This window comes from Anabas testudineus, unplaced genomic scaffold (assembly GCF_900324465.2).
Source record: "Anabas testudineus unplaced genomic scaffold, fAnaTes1.2 Contig87arrow_ctg1, whole genome shotgun sequence".
Lineage (NCBI taxonomy): Eukaryota > Metazoa > Chordata > Actinopteri > Anabantiformes > Anabantidae > Anabas > Anabas testudineus.
The window spans coordinates 16925-35000 of NW_022872816.1; the positions used below are offsets into that span (position 1 = coordinate 16925).

At 42.7% G+C, this 18076-nt stretch overlaps 3 protein-coding genes across 3 annotated transcripts; all 3 read left to right on the top strand.

Moving 5' to 3' along the window:
* Positions 1 to 1876: 1876 nt before the first annotated feature.
* LOC113156990 (centromere-associated protein E-like) lies at positions 1877 to 6650 on the top strand. The gene is made up of 4 exons (XM_026352643.1): positions 1877 to 3330; positions 3480 to 3530; positions 3627 to 3677; positions 5188 to 6650. Exons 1-4 carry the CDS (start codon positions 1974 to 1976, stop codon positions 6648 to 6650), a joined length of 2922 nt encoding a protein of 973 aa, XP_026208428.1. The 5' UTR covers positions 1877 to 1973.
* A 2155-nt stretch (positions 6651 to 8805) lies between these two features.
* LOC113155363 (kinectin-like) lies at positions 8806 to 10261 on the top strand. Its single transcript, XM_026350381.1, has one exon. It carries the CDS (start codon positions 8903 to 8905, stop codon positions 10259 to 10261), a length of 1359 nt encoding a protein of 452 aa, XP_026206166.1. The 5' UTR covers positions 8806 to 8902.
* A 2154-nt stretch (positions 10262 to 12415) lies between these two features.
* On the top strand, positions 12416 to 13871 carry LOC113156175 (kinectin-like). Its single transcript, XM_026351553.1, has one exon. The coding sequence runs from the start codon at positions 12513 to 12515 to the stop codon at positions 13869 to 13871; it is 1359 nt and encodes a 452-aa protein (XP_026207338.1). The 5' UTR covers positions 12416 to 12512.
* The last annotated feature ends 4205 nt before the right edge of the window (positions 13872 to 18076 follow it).

Consider the following 18076-nt stretch of genomic DNA (forward strand, 5'->3'; position numbering starts at 1 on the left):
TGTGTTAATGTGATGACTGAGGCCAGTACACTGCGGTGACGTTGTGGAGAAGGTCCATTGATTGGCTCAACCCACACGTTTACATGACAGCATTCATTAGCAGTGTTTTTCCACAGACTGTAACATGAACTCTGAGGTTTTGAATAAGCGTTTTCTGTCCTTGTGCATTTTATGAAGTACACAAGGACAGAAAACGCTCTAGAAAACTATTTTAGGAGTATCACTTTTTTTAAAATACCTGCCGAGCTGCAAAACATTTTAATGCTTCACAAGTGATATCATTTGTAAAAGTCAAGATCCAGAGTTTATTAGTTATAATATTTTATAACAATAATTTATAAAGGATTGATGCACCTCAATGAATCCTGATGACTTTTTCTACCTGTGTCTGGCGCCTGGTTCCCCTCAGGATGTCATATATATATCTAATATACTTTATTGATCCCCCAACCGAGCGCTAGTTGGTCCTTTGACTTTTCATGTAGCTGATCTACATTGACATTTAGTTATTTGGCAGATGCTTTTATCCAAAGCGACTTGAAAGGGAGGAACAAGGTACGAGGCAAAGGCAGGGTAGGTGTGAGGAGGTCTTGCCTAAGGACCCGTACTGGAGGTGGACCAGACCAAACTAAGATCCCAGACAGACAGACTTGCATTGTTATTTTGGACATGTTGCTGTGCTGACTTTAACCACTAGCATAGCCGCAGTCTATTAGTGGGTATTTATCTGGGTCTCAGACACTCTGTGGAAAAAGGCCAATTATTAGTGTATCATAGTAGCTGTAGCAATGCTAACATACTGAGTGACTTGATAATTAACACTAAACACAAAGTACAGCGCTGGATGAGAAATGGATTTAGAAAAGAGATGTGATAATAAGTCAAAAGTAAAAGACTTCATCCCGAGGGGAACCTGAACATTTGAAGCTAATTTCATTGTAGCTCATGTGTCGTCGTTGATGACACATGAAATATTTCATAAACCAGGAATATAAACCTGTGATACTGGAGAGAACATCAGGAGATCAGAAAAGTCCTAAAATTATATCTAAAAAATCTAGATCTCACTCTGAGCAGAGCCTCAAAAGAAGCTTCATATACAAGAGATGCGAGAAAGTTGTACGATCGAAACCGTGGGACAGCCTCGATTTTGGATTTGTATTGGTCAGGGAAGCCAAAAAGGCTCATTAGTTGTGTGTGTGTGTGTGTGTCTGCTCAAATACACCTGTGTGTTGAGGTGCAGGAAAGGAGAGTACAAATGTGCTTGACTTCTATTTTATACACCAATTGTTGTCTTTACCATTCATTTCCAATGATCGGTCATTTTTCAACTTATATACATCCACGAAGTACACAAGTTGAAAAAAAGTAAAACAGACAATTTTTTAGAAAAATATTTCAAATTGAGTTTATGTGTTCAAATGTCATGTTTGAATAAAGAACCTCACATGGAACAAACAAACATGGAACCTCATGACAAACGGTGATTACGTCTTCTATGAGACAGCGTGAGGACTGTGCCAAAGCTCAATGCAGCTACTTTGAACTATATAAAATGCAATAAAAGTAATTCATTTTTAATATGTTTAGTTGACTAGATGATTTTATTTGTTCTGTCATCACGTCAGTGGTGTCAGTATTCATGTAAAATGTTGATAGTGTCAGTAGTATCGACAGTCTGTGTTAAAATACGTCTTTAAATGCCCATAACTACAGTACTACCACACAGTCTACATAGATTTTCTGAAGATATAATAACAACTCTGTAGTCATGGCAACGTAACTGCCTTTGATCTCAGTCAGTGTGTTGATGTGTTGCATTCTAGAACAGGAAGTGATGTCACGGTCTGCATCAAAGTAAACTCTGATACTTTGGACAAGCAAGGGTTTTCTTTTCGATTCGTTTTAAGAGAACGGAAAATTCGTCTTGTCAAAGAACAATTTGTTTTCTAGAGAACTGCGATAGAGACAAAATGTACCTCCACCAGGAACAAGAAGCTACCGGTACTAAGTATGATGCCATGAATGTGAACATTCAGGCCATGAGCCAACAGCTAGACGGGCTGCATCTCCAAATTCAAGAGCTCAGTAAACTGCTTCAGAGCTCTGAAAGTTTGGAGAAAGAGCATGATGAATTGAAGGCAGCGGAGCGTGCTGCAGTAGAAAAAGGCCATCATCTCCAACAAGAACTTAAGGACCTGCAAGAAAAAGTCCAAAATGAAATGACGCTGAAAAAAGTGATTGCTGCGGTGAAGGAGGAGAAAGAGGCAATGTGCAAGCAGAACGACGCCATGCAGAAGGAAATCCTGCAACTCACGGAGAGGTATGAATATGTCAAAGCTTTGGACGAATCCTACAACGCTGCAAAAGCAGAGAACGAAGTGATAAGCCAGCACAATGACTTCCTGCAACAGCAGATTCAAGAGATCCACAAAATGGTCCAGAGTGAAAAAGTTTTGCACAAGATGAACGACACAATGAAAGCCTCAAAAGACACCCTGCGCCGACAAAACACTGCCCTGCGGAAGGAGCTCAAGAGCCTCAACAAAGAGTACAACAGTTTAATGATCTCAGATGGGCAGTGTCAAATAAAGCTGCTCGGCATGAAGGTTTTGAAGAGAGAGAACGACGGTTTGCAAGAAGAGATCAATGTTATGAGTAGGGATCTGCAGATCAGAAGACATAACCAGGAGATTTATAAAGAACTGGAAGCGGAGGAGAAATCCCTGCTGGCACAAAAGAGACTCTTGGTTAAATCGCACAGTGAGTTGTCCAAAAAGCTTGTATATGTGGAAGACATGCAGCAAAAGTACAACGACCTTAATCAGCAGACAGAAGCCTTGAAGCAACAAAATGACAGCACAACCCAAAAGATTCAGAGCATTCGCCAGCATCTCAAAAATCGGAGTGCACTGAAGACAAATTCTAAGTCACTGAAGGAAATGAAAAAGACTCTCATCAGCCATAATAATGTGCTGCGTAAAAGGCTTCAGGAGGTGGAGAAGGAGCTTTCAAAGGAGCAAGCTTTAGAGGAGAAGAACGAGGAGTTAAAAGCAGAGATGGAAGACCTGAGCGCGCACTGCAGTGCTCTGCAAGAACAAATTGAGACCGTCTGCAGCAGACTCCAAGGTGAAAGAAGTCTGGTCGTGGCACAAGATTCACTGAGACAGGAGAAAAACGCCCTGAGCCAGCGGTACGGCACTCTCCGTAATCAGCTCCAGAAAATGCACAAAAAAATGGACACAAAGCAAACTTTGGAGCTGAAGTGCACAGCGAGGACAAAGAAAGACCAACACAGCAGACAGCACGACGTCCTCGAACAACAAGTCTAACAACTGAGCTGCTGCTGAGGAGCTCTGGAAAGAGTGAGTGAACTGAAGCTCTACATCTGCCAGTTCATTAAGATCATACAGCTGCAGCATGGTGGCTTGACAGCACCACACAGGGAGGACCCAGCCCCTGCTGAGTCCTCCCTGTAGGTGCTGCCCTGGCCCACCTGGGTCTGCCCCTGTCTGCAGGGGCAGGCCCAGGTGGGTACTGGAGCTCTAAATGTGGCAGCTCATTAAGATCATAAAACTGCAGCACCACACAGGGAGGACCCAGCCCCTGCTGAGTCCTCCCTGTAGGTGCTGCCCTGGCCCACCTGGGTCTGCCCCTGTCTGCAGGGGCAGACCCAGGTGGGTACTGGAGCTCTAAATGTGGCAGCTCTTTAAGATCATATAAGGGCAGCATGGTGGCTTGGCAGCACCACACAGACAGGACCCAGGCCCTGCTGGGTTCTGTCTGTGTGGTGCTGCTCTGGCCTGCATGTCTGTGTGGGTTTACTCCGGGTGCTCCGGTTTCCTCCCACAGTCCAACTACATTTTAGATCATTTGGCCCCCCTAATTTGTTAATTAACAGTATACTGTAGTAATGGATCAATAAATAGTGTAATAATAAATAATAATAATAATAATAAACTGCAATTATCTTTTATCTTTTGTTCTCATTTGTTGTTTTAACAACTTCTAAAATCAGGGAAAAAGACATTAAATAGCTATTGTTTTAACTATAACTAATACTAAGATGAAACCTCATGTACTATTTATTCTATTCTATTTTCTAAACTGCGGCACAGGATAACAACTTCTGTGTTTCCAGTCAAAACTGACCGGTAGGATTTATTAATAGAAAACAACAGGGAAAAACCTAACTGTATTACAGAGGTGACATTTTCTCAAGTAGCTCTGAAAAGACAGTGCCAGAGTGTCATGAAGTCGCATCAGCTCATGTGTCGTCGTTGATGACACATGAAATATTTCATAAACCAGGAATATAAACCTGTGATACTGGAGAGAACATCAGGAGATCAGAAAAGTCCTAAAATTATATCTAAAAAATCTAGATCTCACTCTGAGCAGAGCCTCAAAAGAAGCTTCATATACAAGAGATGCGAGAAAGTTGTACGATCGAAACCGTGGGACAGCCTCGATTTTGGATTTGTATTGGTCAGGGAAGCCAAAAAGGCTCATTAGTTGTGTGTGTGTGTGTGTGTCTGCTCAAATACACCTGTGTGTTGAGGTGCAGGAAAGGAGAGTACAAATGTGCTTGACTTCTATTTTATACACCAATTGTTGTCTTTACCATTCATTTCCAATGATCGGTCATTTTTCAACTTATATACATCCACGAAGTACACAAGTTGAAAAAAAGTAAAACAGACAATTTTTTAGAAAAATATTTCAAACTGAGTTTATGTGTTCAAATGTCATGTTTGAATAAAGAACCTCACATGGAACAAACAAACATGGAACCTCATGACAAACGGTGATTACGTCTTCTATGAGACAGCGTGAGGACTGTGCTCAATGCAGCTACTTTGAACTATATAAAATGCAATAAAAATAAATCATTTTTAATATGTTTAGTTGACTAGATGATTTTATTTGTTCTGTCATCACGTCAGTGGTGTCAGTATTCATGTAAAATGTTGATAGTGTCAGTAGTATCGACAGTCTGTGTTAAAATACGTCTTTAAATGCCCATAACTACAGTACTACCACACAGTCTACATAGATTTTCTGAAGATATAATAACAACTCTGTAGTCATGGCAACGTAACTGCCTTTGATCTCAGTCAGTGTGTTGATGTGTTGCATTCTAGAACAGGAAGTGATGTCACGGTCTGCATCAAAGTAAACTCTGATACTTTGGACAAGCAAGGGTTTTCTTTTCGATTCGTTTTAAGAGAACGGAAAATTCGTCTTGTCAAAGAACAATTTGTTTTCTAGAGAACTGCGATAGAGACAAAATGTACCTCCACCAGGAACAAGAAGCTACCGGTACTAAGTATGATGCCATGAATGTGAACATTCAGGCCATGAGCCAACAGCTAGACGGGCTGCATCTCCAAATTCAAGAGCTCAGTAAACTGCTTCAGAGCTCTGAAAGTTTGGAGAAAGAGCATGATGAATTGAAGGCAGCGGAGCGTGCTGCAGTAGAAAAAGGCCATCATCTCCAACAAGAACTTAAGGACCTGCAAGAAAAAGTCCAAAATGAAATGACGCTGAAAAAAGTGATTGCTGCGGTGAAGGAGGAGAAAGAGGCAATGTGCAAGCAGAACGACGCCATGCAGAAGGAAATCCTGCAACTCACGGAGAGGTATGAATATGTCAAAGCTTTGGACGAATCCTACAACGCTGCAAAAGCAGAGAACGAAGTGATAAGCCAGCACAATGACTTCCTGCAACAGCAGATTCAAGAGATCCACAAAATGGTCCAGAGTGAAAAAGTTTTGCACAAGATGAACGACACAATGAAAGCCTCAAAAGACACCCTGCGCCGACAAAACACTGCCCTGCGGAAGGAGCTCAAGAGCCTCAACAAAGAGTACAACAGTTTAATGATCTCAGATGGGCAGTGTCAAATAAAGCTGCTCGGCATGAAGGTTTTGAAGAGAGAGAACGACGGTTTGCAAGAAGAGATCGATGTTATGAGTAGGGATCTGCAGATCAGAAGACATAACCAGGAGATTTATAAAGAACTGGAAGCGGAGGAGAAATCCCTGCTGGCACAAAAGAGACTCTTGGTTAAATCGCACAGTGAGTTGTCCAAAAAGCTTGTATATGTGGAAGACATGCAGCAAAAGTACAACGACCTTAATCAGCAGACAGAAGCCTTGAAGCAACAAAATGACAGCACAACCCAAAAGATTCAGAGCATTCGCCAGCATCTCAAAAATCGGAGTGCACTGAAGACAAATTCTAAGTCACTGAAGGAAATGAAAAAGACTCTCATCAGCCATAATAATGTGCTGCGTAAAAGGCTTCAGGAGGTGGAGAAGGAGCTTTCAAAGGAGCAAGCTTTAGAGGAGAAGAACAAGGAGTTAAAAGCAGAGATGGAAGACCTGAGCGCGCACTGCAGTGCTCTGCAAGAACAAATTGAGACCGTCTGCAGCAGACTCCAAGGTGAAAGAAGTCTGGTCGTGGCACAAGATTCACTGAGACAGGAGAAAAACGCCCTGAGCCAGCGGTACGGCACTCTCCGTAATCAGCTCCAGAAAATGCACAAAAAAATGGACACAAAGCAAACTTTGGAGCTGAAGTGCACAGCGAGGACAAAGAAAGACCAACACAGCAGACAGCACGACGTCCTCGAACAACAAGTCTAACAACTGAGCTGCTGCTGAGGAGCTCTGGAAAGAGTGAGTGAACTGAAGCTCTACATCTGCCAGTTCATTAAGATCATACAGCTGCAGCATGGTGGCTTGACAGCACCACACAGGGAGGACCCAGCCCCTGCTGAGTCCTCCCTGTAGGTGCTGCCCTGGCCCACCTGGGTCTGCCCCTGTCTGCAGGGGCAGACCCAGGCGGGTACTGAAGCTCTAAATGTGGCAGCTCATTAAGATCATAAAACTGCAGCACCACACAGGGAGGACCCAGCCCCTGCTGAGTCCTCCCTGTGGGTGCTGCCCTGGCCCACCTGGGTCTGCCCCTGTCTGCAGGGGCAGACCCAGGCGGGTACTGGAGCTCTAAATGTGGCAGCTCTTTAAGATCATAAAACTGCAGCACCACACAGGGAGGACCCAGCCCCTGCTGAGTCCTCCCTGTGGGTGCTGCCCTGGCCCACCTGGGTCTGCCCCTGTCTGCAGGGGCAGACCCAGGCGGGTACTGAAGCTCTAAATGTGGCAGCTCATTAAGATCATAAAACTGCAGCACCACACAGGGAGGACCCAGCCCCTGCTGAGTCCTCCCTGTGGGTGCTGCCCTGGCCCACCTGGGTCTGCCCCTGTCTGCAGGGGCAGACCCAGGCGGGTACTGGAGCTCTAAATGTGGCAGCTCTTTAAGATCATATAAGGGCAGCATGGTGGCTTGGCAGCACCACACAGACAGAACCCAGGCCCTGCTGGGTTCTGTCTGTGTGGTGCTGCTCTGGCCTGCATGTCTGTGTGGGTTTACTCCGGGTGCTCCGGTTTCCTCCCACAGTCCAACTACATTTTAGATCATTTGGCCCCCCTAATTTGTTAATTAACAGTATACTGTAGTAATGGATCAATAAATAGTGTAATAATAAATAATAATAATAATAATAAACTGCAATTATCTTTTATCTTTTGTTCTCATTTGCTGTTTTAACAACTTCTAAAATCAGGGAAAAAGACATTAAATAGCTATTGTTTTAACTATAACTAATACTAAGATGAAACCTCATGTACTATTTATTCTATTCTATTTTCTAAACTGCGGCACAGGATAACAACTTCTGTGTTTCCAGTCAAAACTGACCGGTAGGATTTATTAATAGAAAACAACAGGGAAAAACCTAACTGTATTACAGAGGTGACATTTTCTCAAGTAGCTCTGAAAAGACAGTGCCAGAGTGTCATGAAGTCGCATCAGCTCATGTGTCGTCGTTGATGACACATGAAATATTTCATAAACCAGGAATATAAACCTGTGATACTGGAGAGAACATCAGGAGATCAGAAAAGTCCTAAAATTATATCTAAAAAATCTAGATCTCACTCTGAGCAGAGCCTCAAAAGAAGCTTCATATACAAGAGATGCGAGAAAGTTGTACGATCGAAACCGTGGGACAGCCTCGATTTTGGATTTGTATTGGTCAGGGAAGCCAAAAAGGCTCATTAGTTGTGTGTGTGTGTGTGTGTCTGCTCAAATACACCTGTGTGTTGAGGTGCAGGAAAGGAGAGTACAAATGTGCTTGACTTCTATTTTATACACCAATTGTTGTCTTTACCATTCATTTCCAATGATCGGTCATTTTTCAACTTATATACATCCACGAAGTACACAAGTTGAAAAAAAGTAAAACAGACAATTTTTTAGAAAAATATTTCAAACTGAGTTTATGTGTTCAAATGTCATGTTTGAATAAAGAACCTCACATGGAACAAACAAACATGGAACCTCATGACAAACGGTGATTACGTCTTCTATGAGACAGCGTGAGGACTGTGCTCAATGCAGCTACTTTGAACTATATAAAATGCAATAAAAATAATCATTTTTAATATGTTTAGTTGACTAGATGATTTTATTTGTTCTGTCATCACGTCAGTGGTGTCAGTATTCATGTAAAATGTTGATAGTGTCAGTAGTATCGACAGTCTGTGTTAAAATACGTCTTTAAATGCCCATAACTACAGTACTACCACACAGTCTACATAGATTTTCTGAAGATATAATAACAACTCTGTAGTCATGGCAACGTAACTGCCTTTGATCTCAGTCAGTGTGTTGATGTGTTGCATTCTAGAACAGGAAGTGATGTCACGGTCTGCATCAAAGTAAACTCTGATACTTTGGACAAGCAAGGGTTTTCTTTTCGATTCGTTTTAAGAGAACGGAAAATTCGTCTTGTCAAAGAACAATTTGTTTTCTAGAGAACTGCGATAGAGACAAAATGTACCTCCACCAGGAACAAGAAGCTACCGGTACTAAGTATGATGCCATGAATGTGAACATTCAGGCCATGAGCCAACAGCTAGACGGGCTGCATCTCCAAATTCAAGAGCTCAGTAAACTGCTTCAGAGCTCTGAAAGTTTGGAGAAAGAGCATGATGAATTGAAGGCAGCGGAGCGTGCTGCAGTAGAAAAAGGCCATCATCTCCAACAAGAACTTAAGGACCTGCAAGAAAAAGTCCAAAATGAAATGACGCTGAAAAAAGTGATTGCTGCGGTGAAGGAGGAGAAAGAGGCAATGTGCAAGCAGAACGACGCCATGCAGAAGGAAATCCTGCAACTCACGGAGAGGTATGAATATGTCAAAGCTTTGGACGAATCCTACAACGCTGCAAAAGCAGAGAACGAAGTGATAAGCCAGCACAATGACTTCCTGCAACAGCAGATTCAAGAGATCCACAAAATGGTCCAGAGTGAAAAAGTTTTGCACAAGATGAACGACACAATGAAAGCCTCAAAAGACACCCTGCGCCGACAAAACACTGCCCTGCGGAAGGAGCTCAAGAGCCTCAACAAAGAGTACAACAGTTTAATGATCTCAGATGGGCAGTGTCAAATAAAGCTGCTCGGCATGAAGGTTTTGAAGAGAGAGAACGACGGTTTGCAAGAAGAGATCGATGTTATGAGTAGGGATCTGCAGATCAGAAGACATAACCAGGAGATTTATAAAGAACTGGAAGCGGAGGAGAAATCCCTGCTGGCACAAAAGAGACTCTTGGTTAAATCGCACAGTGAGTTGTCCAAAAAGCTTGTATATGTGGAAGACATGCAGCAAAAGTACAACGACCTTAATCAGCAGACAGAAGCCTTGAAGCAACAAAATGACAGCACAACCCAAAAGATTCAGAGCATTCGCCAGCATCTCAAAAATCGGAGTGCACTGAAGACAAATTCTAAGTCACTGAAGGAAATGAAAAAGACTCTCATCAGCCATAATAATGTGCTGCGTAAAAGGCTTCAGGAGGTGGAGAAGGAGCTTTCAAAGGAGCAAGCTTTAGAGGAGAAGAACAAGGAGTTAAAAGCAGAGATGGAAGACCTGAGCGCGCACTGCAGTGCTCTGCAAGAACAAATTGAGACCGTCTGCAGCAGACTCCAAGGTGAAAGAAGTCTGGTCGTGGCACAAGATTCACTGAGACAGGAGAAAAACGCCCTGAGCCAGCGGTACGGCACTCTCCGTAATCAGCTCCAGAAAATGCACAAAAAAATGGACACAAAGCAAACTTTGGAGCTGAAGTGCACAGCGAGGACAAAGAAAGACCAACACAGCAGACAGCACGACGTCCTCGAACAACAAGTCTAACAACTGAGCTGCTGCTGAGGAGCTCTGGAAAGAGTGAGTGAACTGAAGCTCTACATCTGCCAGTTCATTAAGATCATACAGCTGCAGCATGGTGGCTTGACAGCACCACACAGGGAGGACCCAGCCCCTGCTGAGTCCTCCCTGTAGGTGCTGCCCTGGCCCACCTGGGTCTGCCCTGTCTGCAGGGGCAGACCCAGGCGGGTACTGAAGCTCTAAATGTGGCAGCTCATTAAGATCATAAAACTGCAGCACCACACAGGGAGGACCCAGCCCCTGCTGAGTCCTCCCTGTGGGTGCTGCCCTGGCCCACCTGGGTCTGCCCCTGTCTGCAGGGGCAGACCCAGGCGGGTACTGGAGCTCTAAATGTGGCAGCTCTTTAAGATCATAAAACTGCAGCACCACACAGGGAGGACCCAGCCCCTGCTGAGTCCTCCCTGTGGGTGCTGCCCTGGCCCACCTGGGTCTGCCCCTGTCTGCAGGGGCAGACCCAGGCGGGTACTGAAGCTCTAAATGTGGCAGCTCATTAAGATCATAAAACTGCAGCACCACACAGGGAGGACCCAGCCCCTGCTGAGTCCTCCCTGTGGGTGCTGCCCTGGCCCACCTGGGTCTGCCCCTGTCTGCAGGGGCAGACCCAGGCGGGTACTGGAGCTCTAAATGTGGCAGCTCTTTAAGATCATATAAGGGCAGCATGGTGGCTTGGCAGCACCACACAGACAGAACCCAGGCCCTGCTGGGTTCTGTCTGTGTGGTGCTGCTCTGGCCTGCATGTCTGTGTGGGTTTACTCCGGGTGCTCCGGTTTCCTCCCACAGTCCAACTACATTTTAGATCATTTGGCCCCCCTAATTTGTTAATTAACAGTATACTGTAGTAATGGATCAATAAAAAGTGTAATAATAAATAATAATAATAATAATAAACTGCAATTATCTTTTATCTTTTGTTCTCATTTGCTGTTTTAACAACTTCTAAAATCAGGGAAAAAGACATTAAATAGCTATTGTTTTAACTATAACTAATACTAAGATGAAACCTCATGTACTATTTATTCTATTCTATTTTCTAAACTGCGGCACAGGATAACAACTTCTGTGTTTCCAGTCAAAACTGACCGGTAGGATTTATTAATAGAAAACAACAGGGAAAAACCTAACTGTATTACAGAGGTGACATTTTCTCAAGTAGCTCTGAAAAGACAGTGCCAGAGTGTCATGAAGTCGCATCAGCTCATGTGTCGTCGTTGATGACACATGAAATATTTCATAAACCAGGAATATAAACCTGTGATACTGGAGAGAACATCAGGAGATCAGAAAAGTCCTAAAATTATATCTAAAAAATCTAGATCTCACTCTGAGCAGAGCCTCAAAAGAAGCTTCATATACAAGAGATGCGAGAAAGTTGTACGATCGAAACCGTGGGACAGCCTCGATTTTGGATTTGTATTGGTCAGGGAAGCCAAAAAGGCTCATTAGTTGTGTGTGTGTGTGTGTGTCTGCTCAAATACACCTGTGTGTTGAGGTGCAGGAAAGGAGAGTACAAATGTGCTTGACTTCTATTTTATACACCAATTGTTGTCTTTACCATTCATTTCCAATGATCGGTCATTTTTCAACTTATATACATCCACGAAGTACACAAGTTGAAAAAAGTAAAACAGACAATTTTTTAGAAAAATATTTCAAACTGAGTTTATGTGTTCAAATGTCATGTTTGAATAAAGAACCTCACATGGAACAAACAAACATGGAACCTCATGACAAACGGTGATTACGTCTTCTATGAGACAGCGTGAGGACTGTGCTCAATGCAGCTACTTTGAACTATATAAAATGCAATAAAAATAAATCATTTTTAATATGTTTAGTTGACTAGATGATTTTATTTGTTCTGTCATCACGTCAGTGGTGTCAGTATTCATGTAAAATGTTGATAGTGTCAGTAGTATCGACAGTCTGTGTTAAAATACGTCTTTAAATGCCCATAACTACAGTACTACCACACAGTCTACATAGATTTTCTGAAGATATAATAACAACTCTGTAGTCATGGCAACGTAACTGCCTTTGATCTCAGTCAGTGTGTTGATGTGTTGCATTCTAGAACAGGAAGTGATGTCACGGTCTGCATCAAAGTAAACTCTGATACTTTGGACAAGCAAGGGTTTTCTTTTCGATTCGTTTTAAGAGAACGGAAAATTCGTCTTGTCAAAGAACAATTTGTTTTCTAGAGAACTGCGATAGAGACAAAATGTACCTCCACCAGGAACAAGAAGCTACCGGTACTAAGTATGATGCCATGAATGTGAACATTCAGGCCATGAGCCAACAGCTAGACGGGCTGCATCTCCAAATTCAAGAGCTCAGTAAACTGCTTCAGAGCTCTGAAAGTTTGGAGAAAGAGCATGATGAATTGAAGGCAGCGGAGCGTGCTGCAGTAGAAAAAGGCCATCATCTCCAACAAGAACTTAAGGACCTGCAAGAAAAAGTCCAAAATGAAATGACGCTGAAAAAAGTGATTGCTGCGGTGAAGGAGGAGAAAGAGGCAATGTGCAAGCAGAACGACGCCATGCAGAAGGAAATCCTGCAACTCACGGAGAGGTATGAATATGTCAAAGCTTTGGACGAATCCTACAACGCTGCAAAAGCAGAGAACGAAGTGATAAGCCAGCACAATGACTTCCTGCAACAGCAGATTCAAGAGATCCACAAAATGGTCCAGAGTGAAAAAGTTTTGCACAAGATGAACGACACAATGAAAGCCTCAAAAGACACCCTGCGCCGACAAAACACTGCCCTGCGGAAGGAGCTCAAGAGCCTCAACAAAGAGTACAACAGTTTAATGATCTCAGATGGGCAGTGTCAAATAAAGCTGCTCGGCATGAAGGTTTTGAAGAGAGAGAACGACGGTTTGCAAGAAGAGATCGATGTTATGAGTAGGGATCTGCAGATTAGAAGACATAACCAGGAGATTTATAAAGAACTGGAAGCGGAGGAGAAATCCCTGCTGGCACAAAAGAGACTCTTGGTTAAATCGCACAGTGAGTGGTCCAAAAAGCTTGTATATGTGGAAGACATGCAGCAAAAGTACAACGACCTTAATCAGCAGACAGAAGCCTTGAAGCAACAAAATGACAGCACAACCCAAAAGATTCAGAGCATTCGCCAGCATCTCAAAAATCGGAGTGCACTGAAGACAAATTCTAAGTCACTGAAGGAAATGAAAAAGACTCTCATCAGCCATAATAATGTGCTGCGTAAAAGGCTTCAGGAGGTGGAGAAGGAGCTTTCAAAGGAGCAAGCTTTAGAGGAGAAGAACGAGGAGTTAAAAGCAGAGATGGAAGACCTGAGCGCGCACTGCAGTGCTCTGCAAGAACAAATTGAGACCGTCTGCAGCAGACTCCAAGGTGAAAGAAGTCTGGTCGTGGCACAAGATTCACTGAGACAGGAGAAAAACGCCCTGAGCCAGCGGTACGGCACTCTCCGTAATCAGCTCCAGAAAATGCACAAAAAAATGGACACAAAGCAAACTTTGGAGCTGAAGTGCACAGCGAGGACAAAGAAAGACCAACACAGCAGACAGCACGACGTCCTCGAACAACAAGTCTAACAACTGAGCTGCTGCTGAGGAGCTCTGGAAAGAGTGAGTGAACTGAAGCTCTACATCTGCCAGTTCATTAAGATCATACAGCTGCAGCATGGTGGCTTGACAGCACCACACAGGGAGGACCCAGCCCCTGCTGAGTCCTCCCTGTAGGTGCTGCCCTGGCCCACCTGGGTCTGCCCCCGTCTGCAGGGGCAGACCCAGGCGGGTACTGAAGCTCTAAATGTGGCAGCTCATTAAGATCATAAAACTGCAGCACCACACAGGGAGGACCCAGCCCCTGCTGAGTCCTCCCTGTGGGTGCTGCCCTGGCCCACCTGGGTCTGCCCCTGTCTGCAGGGGCAGACCCAGGCGGGTACTGGAGCTCTAAATGTGGCAGCTCTTTAAGATCATATAAGGGCAGCATGGTGGCTTGGCAGCACCACACAGACAGAACCCAGGCCCTGCTGGGTTCTGTCTGTGTGGTGCTGCTCTGGCCTGCATGTCTGTGTGGGTTTACTCCGGGTGCTCCGGTTTCCTCCCACAGTCCAACTACATTTTAGATCATTTGGCCCCCCTAATTTGTTAATTAACAGTATACTGTAGTAATGGATCAATAAATAGTGTAATAATAAATAATAATAATAATAATAAACTGCAATTATCTTTTATCTTTTGTTCTCATTTGCTGTTTTAACAACTTCTAAAATCAGGGAAAAAGACATTAAATAGCTATTGTTTTAACTATAACTAATACTAAGATGAAACCTCATGTACTATTTATTCTATTCTATTTTCTAAACTGCGGCACAGAATAACAACTTCTGTGTTTCCAGTCAAAACTGACCGGTAGGATTTATTAATAGAAAACAACAGGGAAAAACCTAACTGTATTACAGAGGTGACATTTTCTCAAGTAGCTCTGAAAAGACAGTGCCAGAGTGTCATGAAGTCGCATCACGTGCTGCTCTTTAAACCATATGTTACAGGTACCAGGTTGCAGCACCTGTAAGCAGCTCTACATATCCTGAAATACAGGAAAGAATTGATGAAACAGGGAGACGTGGCTTTCCTTTGCTGAGCTCTCCGCCATTATGAGAAAGACGGCGGGAGACACGCTAGAGGCTACGGTCTTTAACATAAACCAAAGTCTCACACTGTCACCTACTGTCGTAAAAAATATAACATTGCCTCGTCACTATACCACATAACCCTTTGTAAGAAAATAGGTCTTTACAGAAAAACACCACATCATCCATTAATATTCACATAAATGTGATCACACATTAGTGGGCATCACGCAGACTCTGATGGTTTGTTGGCCCGAACTGCTTGAATGTTCGCTGTCCCCTAAAACCAACACTCAGCAACAGTGATATCAAGGCTTGGTTTGTAAATGAGTGGCAGGCGCTGATTAGTGCCAACTTATCGTGTTGACTGTGAGCTGCTGTTGTTTTATGGTGTGGGACTCACGTCTGCATTTCACTTGGAAACTGACCTGTTCTCAGGTGAGGACGACAAATTTTAAATTCTTGAACCAAATTACACCACAACTCTAGTTTAGTCTTCTTCCTCTGGGTTGTACTCTCTGAAGCCCTCGTCACTGTCAACCTGGCTTCTCTCCTCCTGGTCACAAAAAAGCTTCACGTGCACCAGATGGTTGAGTAGAAAATCTTAAATTTTGTATTTAATGTATTAATGTAATATATATTTACATCCGAAATCCCTTCAAACGTCTCTTTTCTACAAAGGTTCTTTAAAAGCAAAAACCATCAAAGCAGAGCTGCTGAATATTACTGGATTTCAGATCACTGTTTGACAGTCTGAAGAATAAAGACTGCTTTTCTCATACAGTAGGTGTCGAGCGAACAACTCGATTGTGTTAAATTAACTTTCAGGTAGAACAATCAATCAGCTTTGACACGGCTTCCCATACAGTGTGTGCAGCAGGAAAGGATTTTCACATTTACTGATCTAAAACCAACTCAATACGATGATCAATGGAGGTGGATGAATTATAAGCGAAGAGTAATTTCACACTCCAGTTCCACTTTGTCCTGGTGGTTACATCTTGTCATGTGGCATGGAGGAAGCGAGTGCTGCTGCAGACTGAGCACACTCCTCTACACAAAAGCAGAAAAATTCCTACAATACGCACTGTTTTTATGATGAAATTCTTTTCTGCACTTGAAAGGATTTTGGTGAACTCACTTTTCATGTGCTTCTTTTGACAGCTCCCATGAAGTGAAGTTTAAAGTCATGTTGCTGTTTATGAAAACTGCAGTTTAACAAAACTGATCAAAGTGCAACAGTTAAAATTTCTCAAAGTTTGTCTTCATAAAGTCACGATTTAACTCTTAGAGGTTCATCACATTTTTTAAATATGTGTCATTGACAACCAGACTTCAGTGATGTGTTTGACTCTTGTTTTAACCAGACTAACGCTCAGACGGCTGGACAGTCATTATCCGGGGGTTCACTTACTTTTTATGGTTGTTCTTAATAAAGACACGTAAGATCTTTTATTTATAATTATTTTAGGCTCATTATATTTGTTAAAACATTTGATGAAGATAAAGATTAAATCATGTTTTATGAGAAATTAATGTAGAAAACGAAATTCCAAAAGGTTCACATACTTTTCTTGCCACTGCATCAATTATTATTATTTCATCAAGCCTCACTGTTGGCTCCATTCAAGCCTTTAATACCTGTAATATCATCTGACCCTGTGTGGAGCCCTGAGTTATTGTTGGAACTGAGCTGAATTTCTCTCAGGGTTTGCACCAGATTACAGACGTTGACCTCCACAACATGTGTCCACTGGGTTCGTGTTAAAAGTCCCACTGATAAAGCAAATGTTGTGCCTCCGGGTTTACTGGGGTCTGTGCTCTCAGGACACATACAACGTGGTCGTAACAGAAGGTAATCAAATCACTATCGTGATTGATTGGTTAAGTTCTTTAATGTTTAATGCCTTTACTGTGACTTGTGATCTTACATCCTTGTTTTTATCAGTTTATTTTAAAGTACCGTATTTTCCGCACTATAAGGGCCTAAGAGCCTTCAATTTTCTCAAAAGCCGTCAGTGCGCCTTATAATCCGGTGCGCCTTATATATGGATCAATATTGAACCGCAACAGGTCTCGCAAGTACGGTGAGCAGCCGCCGACTCCATTTTCCCTCGTAGAAGAAGTAGCGCGCGGTGCATGCTGGGATATATGACTTTGCGTAGCGTGCCGTTTCATTTCCATTTGTGTGTTTGTGGCTCCTATTAAGAGACACGCTTACGACGCAGAGTTTAAACTCAAGTCGATCAGTCAGCAGGAGAACAGAATAGACCAGCAGCCAGAGAATTTAACATTACATTACTACATTTATCCTATCTTCTCTTTATGAAACTGAAAGAAACTAAATTAACAAATAATACACATCGTTACACATTTGGTATGTTACACTCGCACACGCTAGCTTGACTTGAATTAAGCTAATTACAATAACACACACATGTAATTTATCACATGTAACAGGTAACAACTAACAAACTTCTAATGACAATAAACATGTTAATATTTACAAAGACAAATGCTTTCCAAGACACAAACGTATAAAGCACACTCAGCATAGACATGAACCAGTTCGTTTTACTGTGGAAACTAAACTAGTTTAATTTACCGACGGAGAAAATACGTCAAAGCTGTTCTATTGAACAGAGAGTGGAAAGAGCGCTCACTCTGCAACTAGTTATCTTAACAAAGATCAACTAAAATACACAACTCTCACTCTGATAAATTTTAATACTATAATACTTTTTAGCTGCCTTTGTCACAACTTATTGTTATTCATTTATCACTTGAACTGAAAGGCATGACACGGCCAGAGCACATCATCAACATCATTTTGGGAGTGAACGGAGTTGTCAGAACGCTGGTTTGTAATCTATTAATAAAGTTTGACCGACCTATCTGACTCTTTTGTAGACATTCCCTTTAGCGCAGCTCGATCTAATGTTGCATAACTAACCCCAGCCTCTACTGTAGCGTCTATTCTATGCGCCTTATATATGAAAAAAGTTTTAAAATAGGCAATTCATTGAAGGTGCGCCTTATAATGCGGAAAATACGTTAATAAGTTTAGACTTTTCCATAATCTTCACCCACATACCAACCATAGACATTGTCCTGTTTGTACTGTGGCTCCAAGACGTTAATTCTTTTTAGCCTCACTTTTCT

Coding starts and splice junctions, on each gene's coding strand:
- LOC113155363 (XM_026350381.1), top strand. CDS start 8,903: ATGTACCTCCACCAGGAACAAGAAGCTACCGGTACTAAGTATGATGCC.
- LOC113156990 (XM_026352643.1), top strand. CDS start 1,974: ATGTACCTCCACCAGGAACAAGAAGCTACCGGTACTAAGTATGATGCC. Junction 3,531..3,626: donor GTCTGCAGGGGCAGGCCCAG/GTGGGTACTGGA, acceptor TCCTCCCTGTAG/GTGCTGCCCTGGCCCACCTG. Junction 3,678..5,187: donor GTCTGCAGGGGCAGACCCAG/GTGGGTACTGGA, acceptor GTAAACTCTGAT/ACTTTGGACAAGCAAGGGTT.
- LOC113156175 (XM_026351553.1), top strand. CDS start 12,513: ATGTACCTCCACCAGGAACAAGAAGCTACCGGTACTAAGTATGATGCC.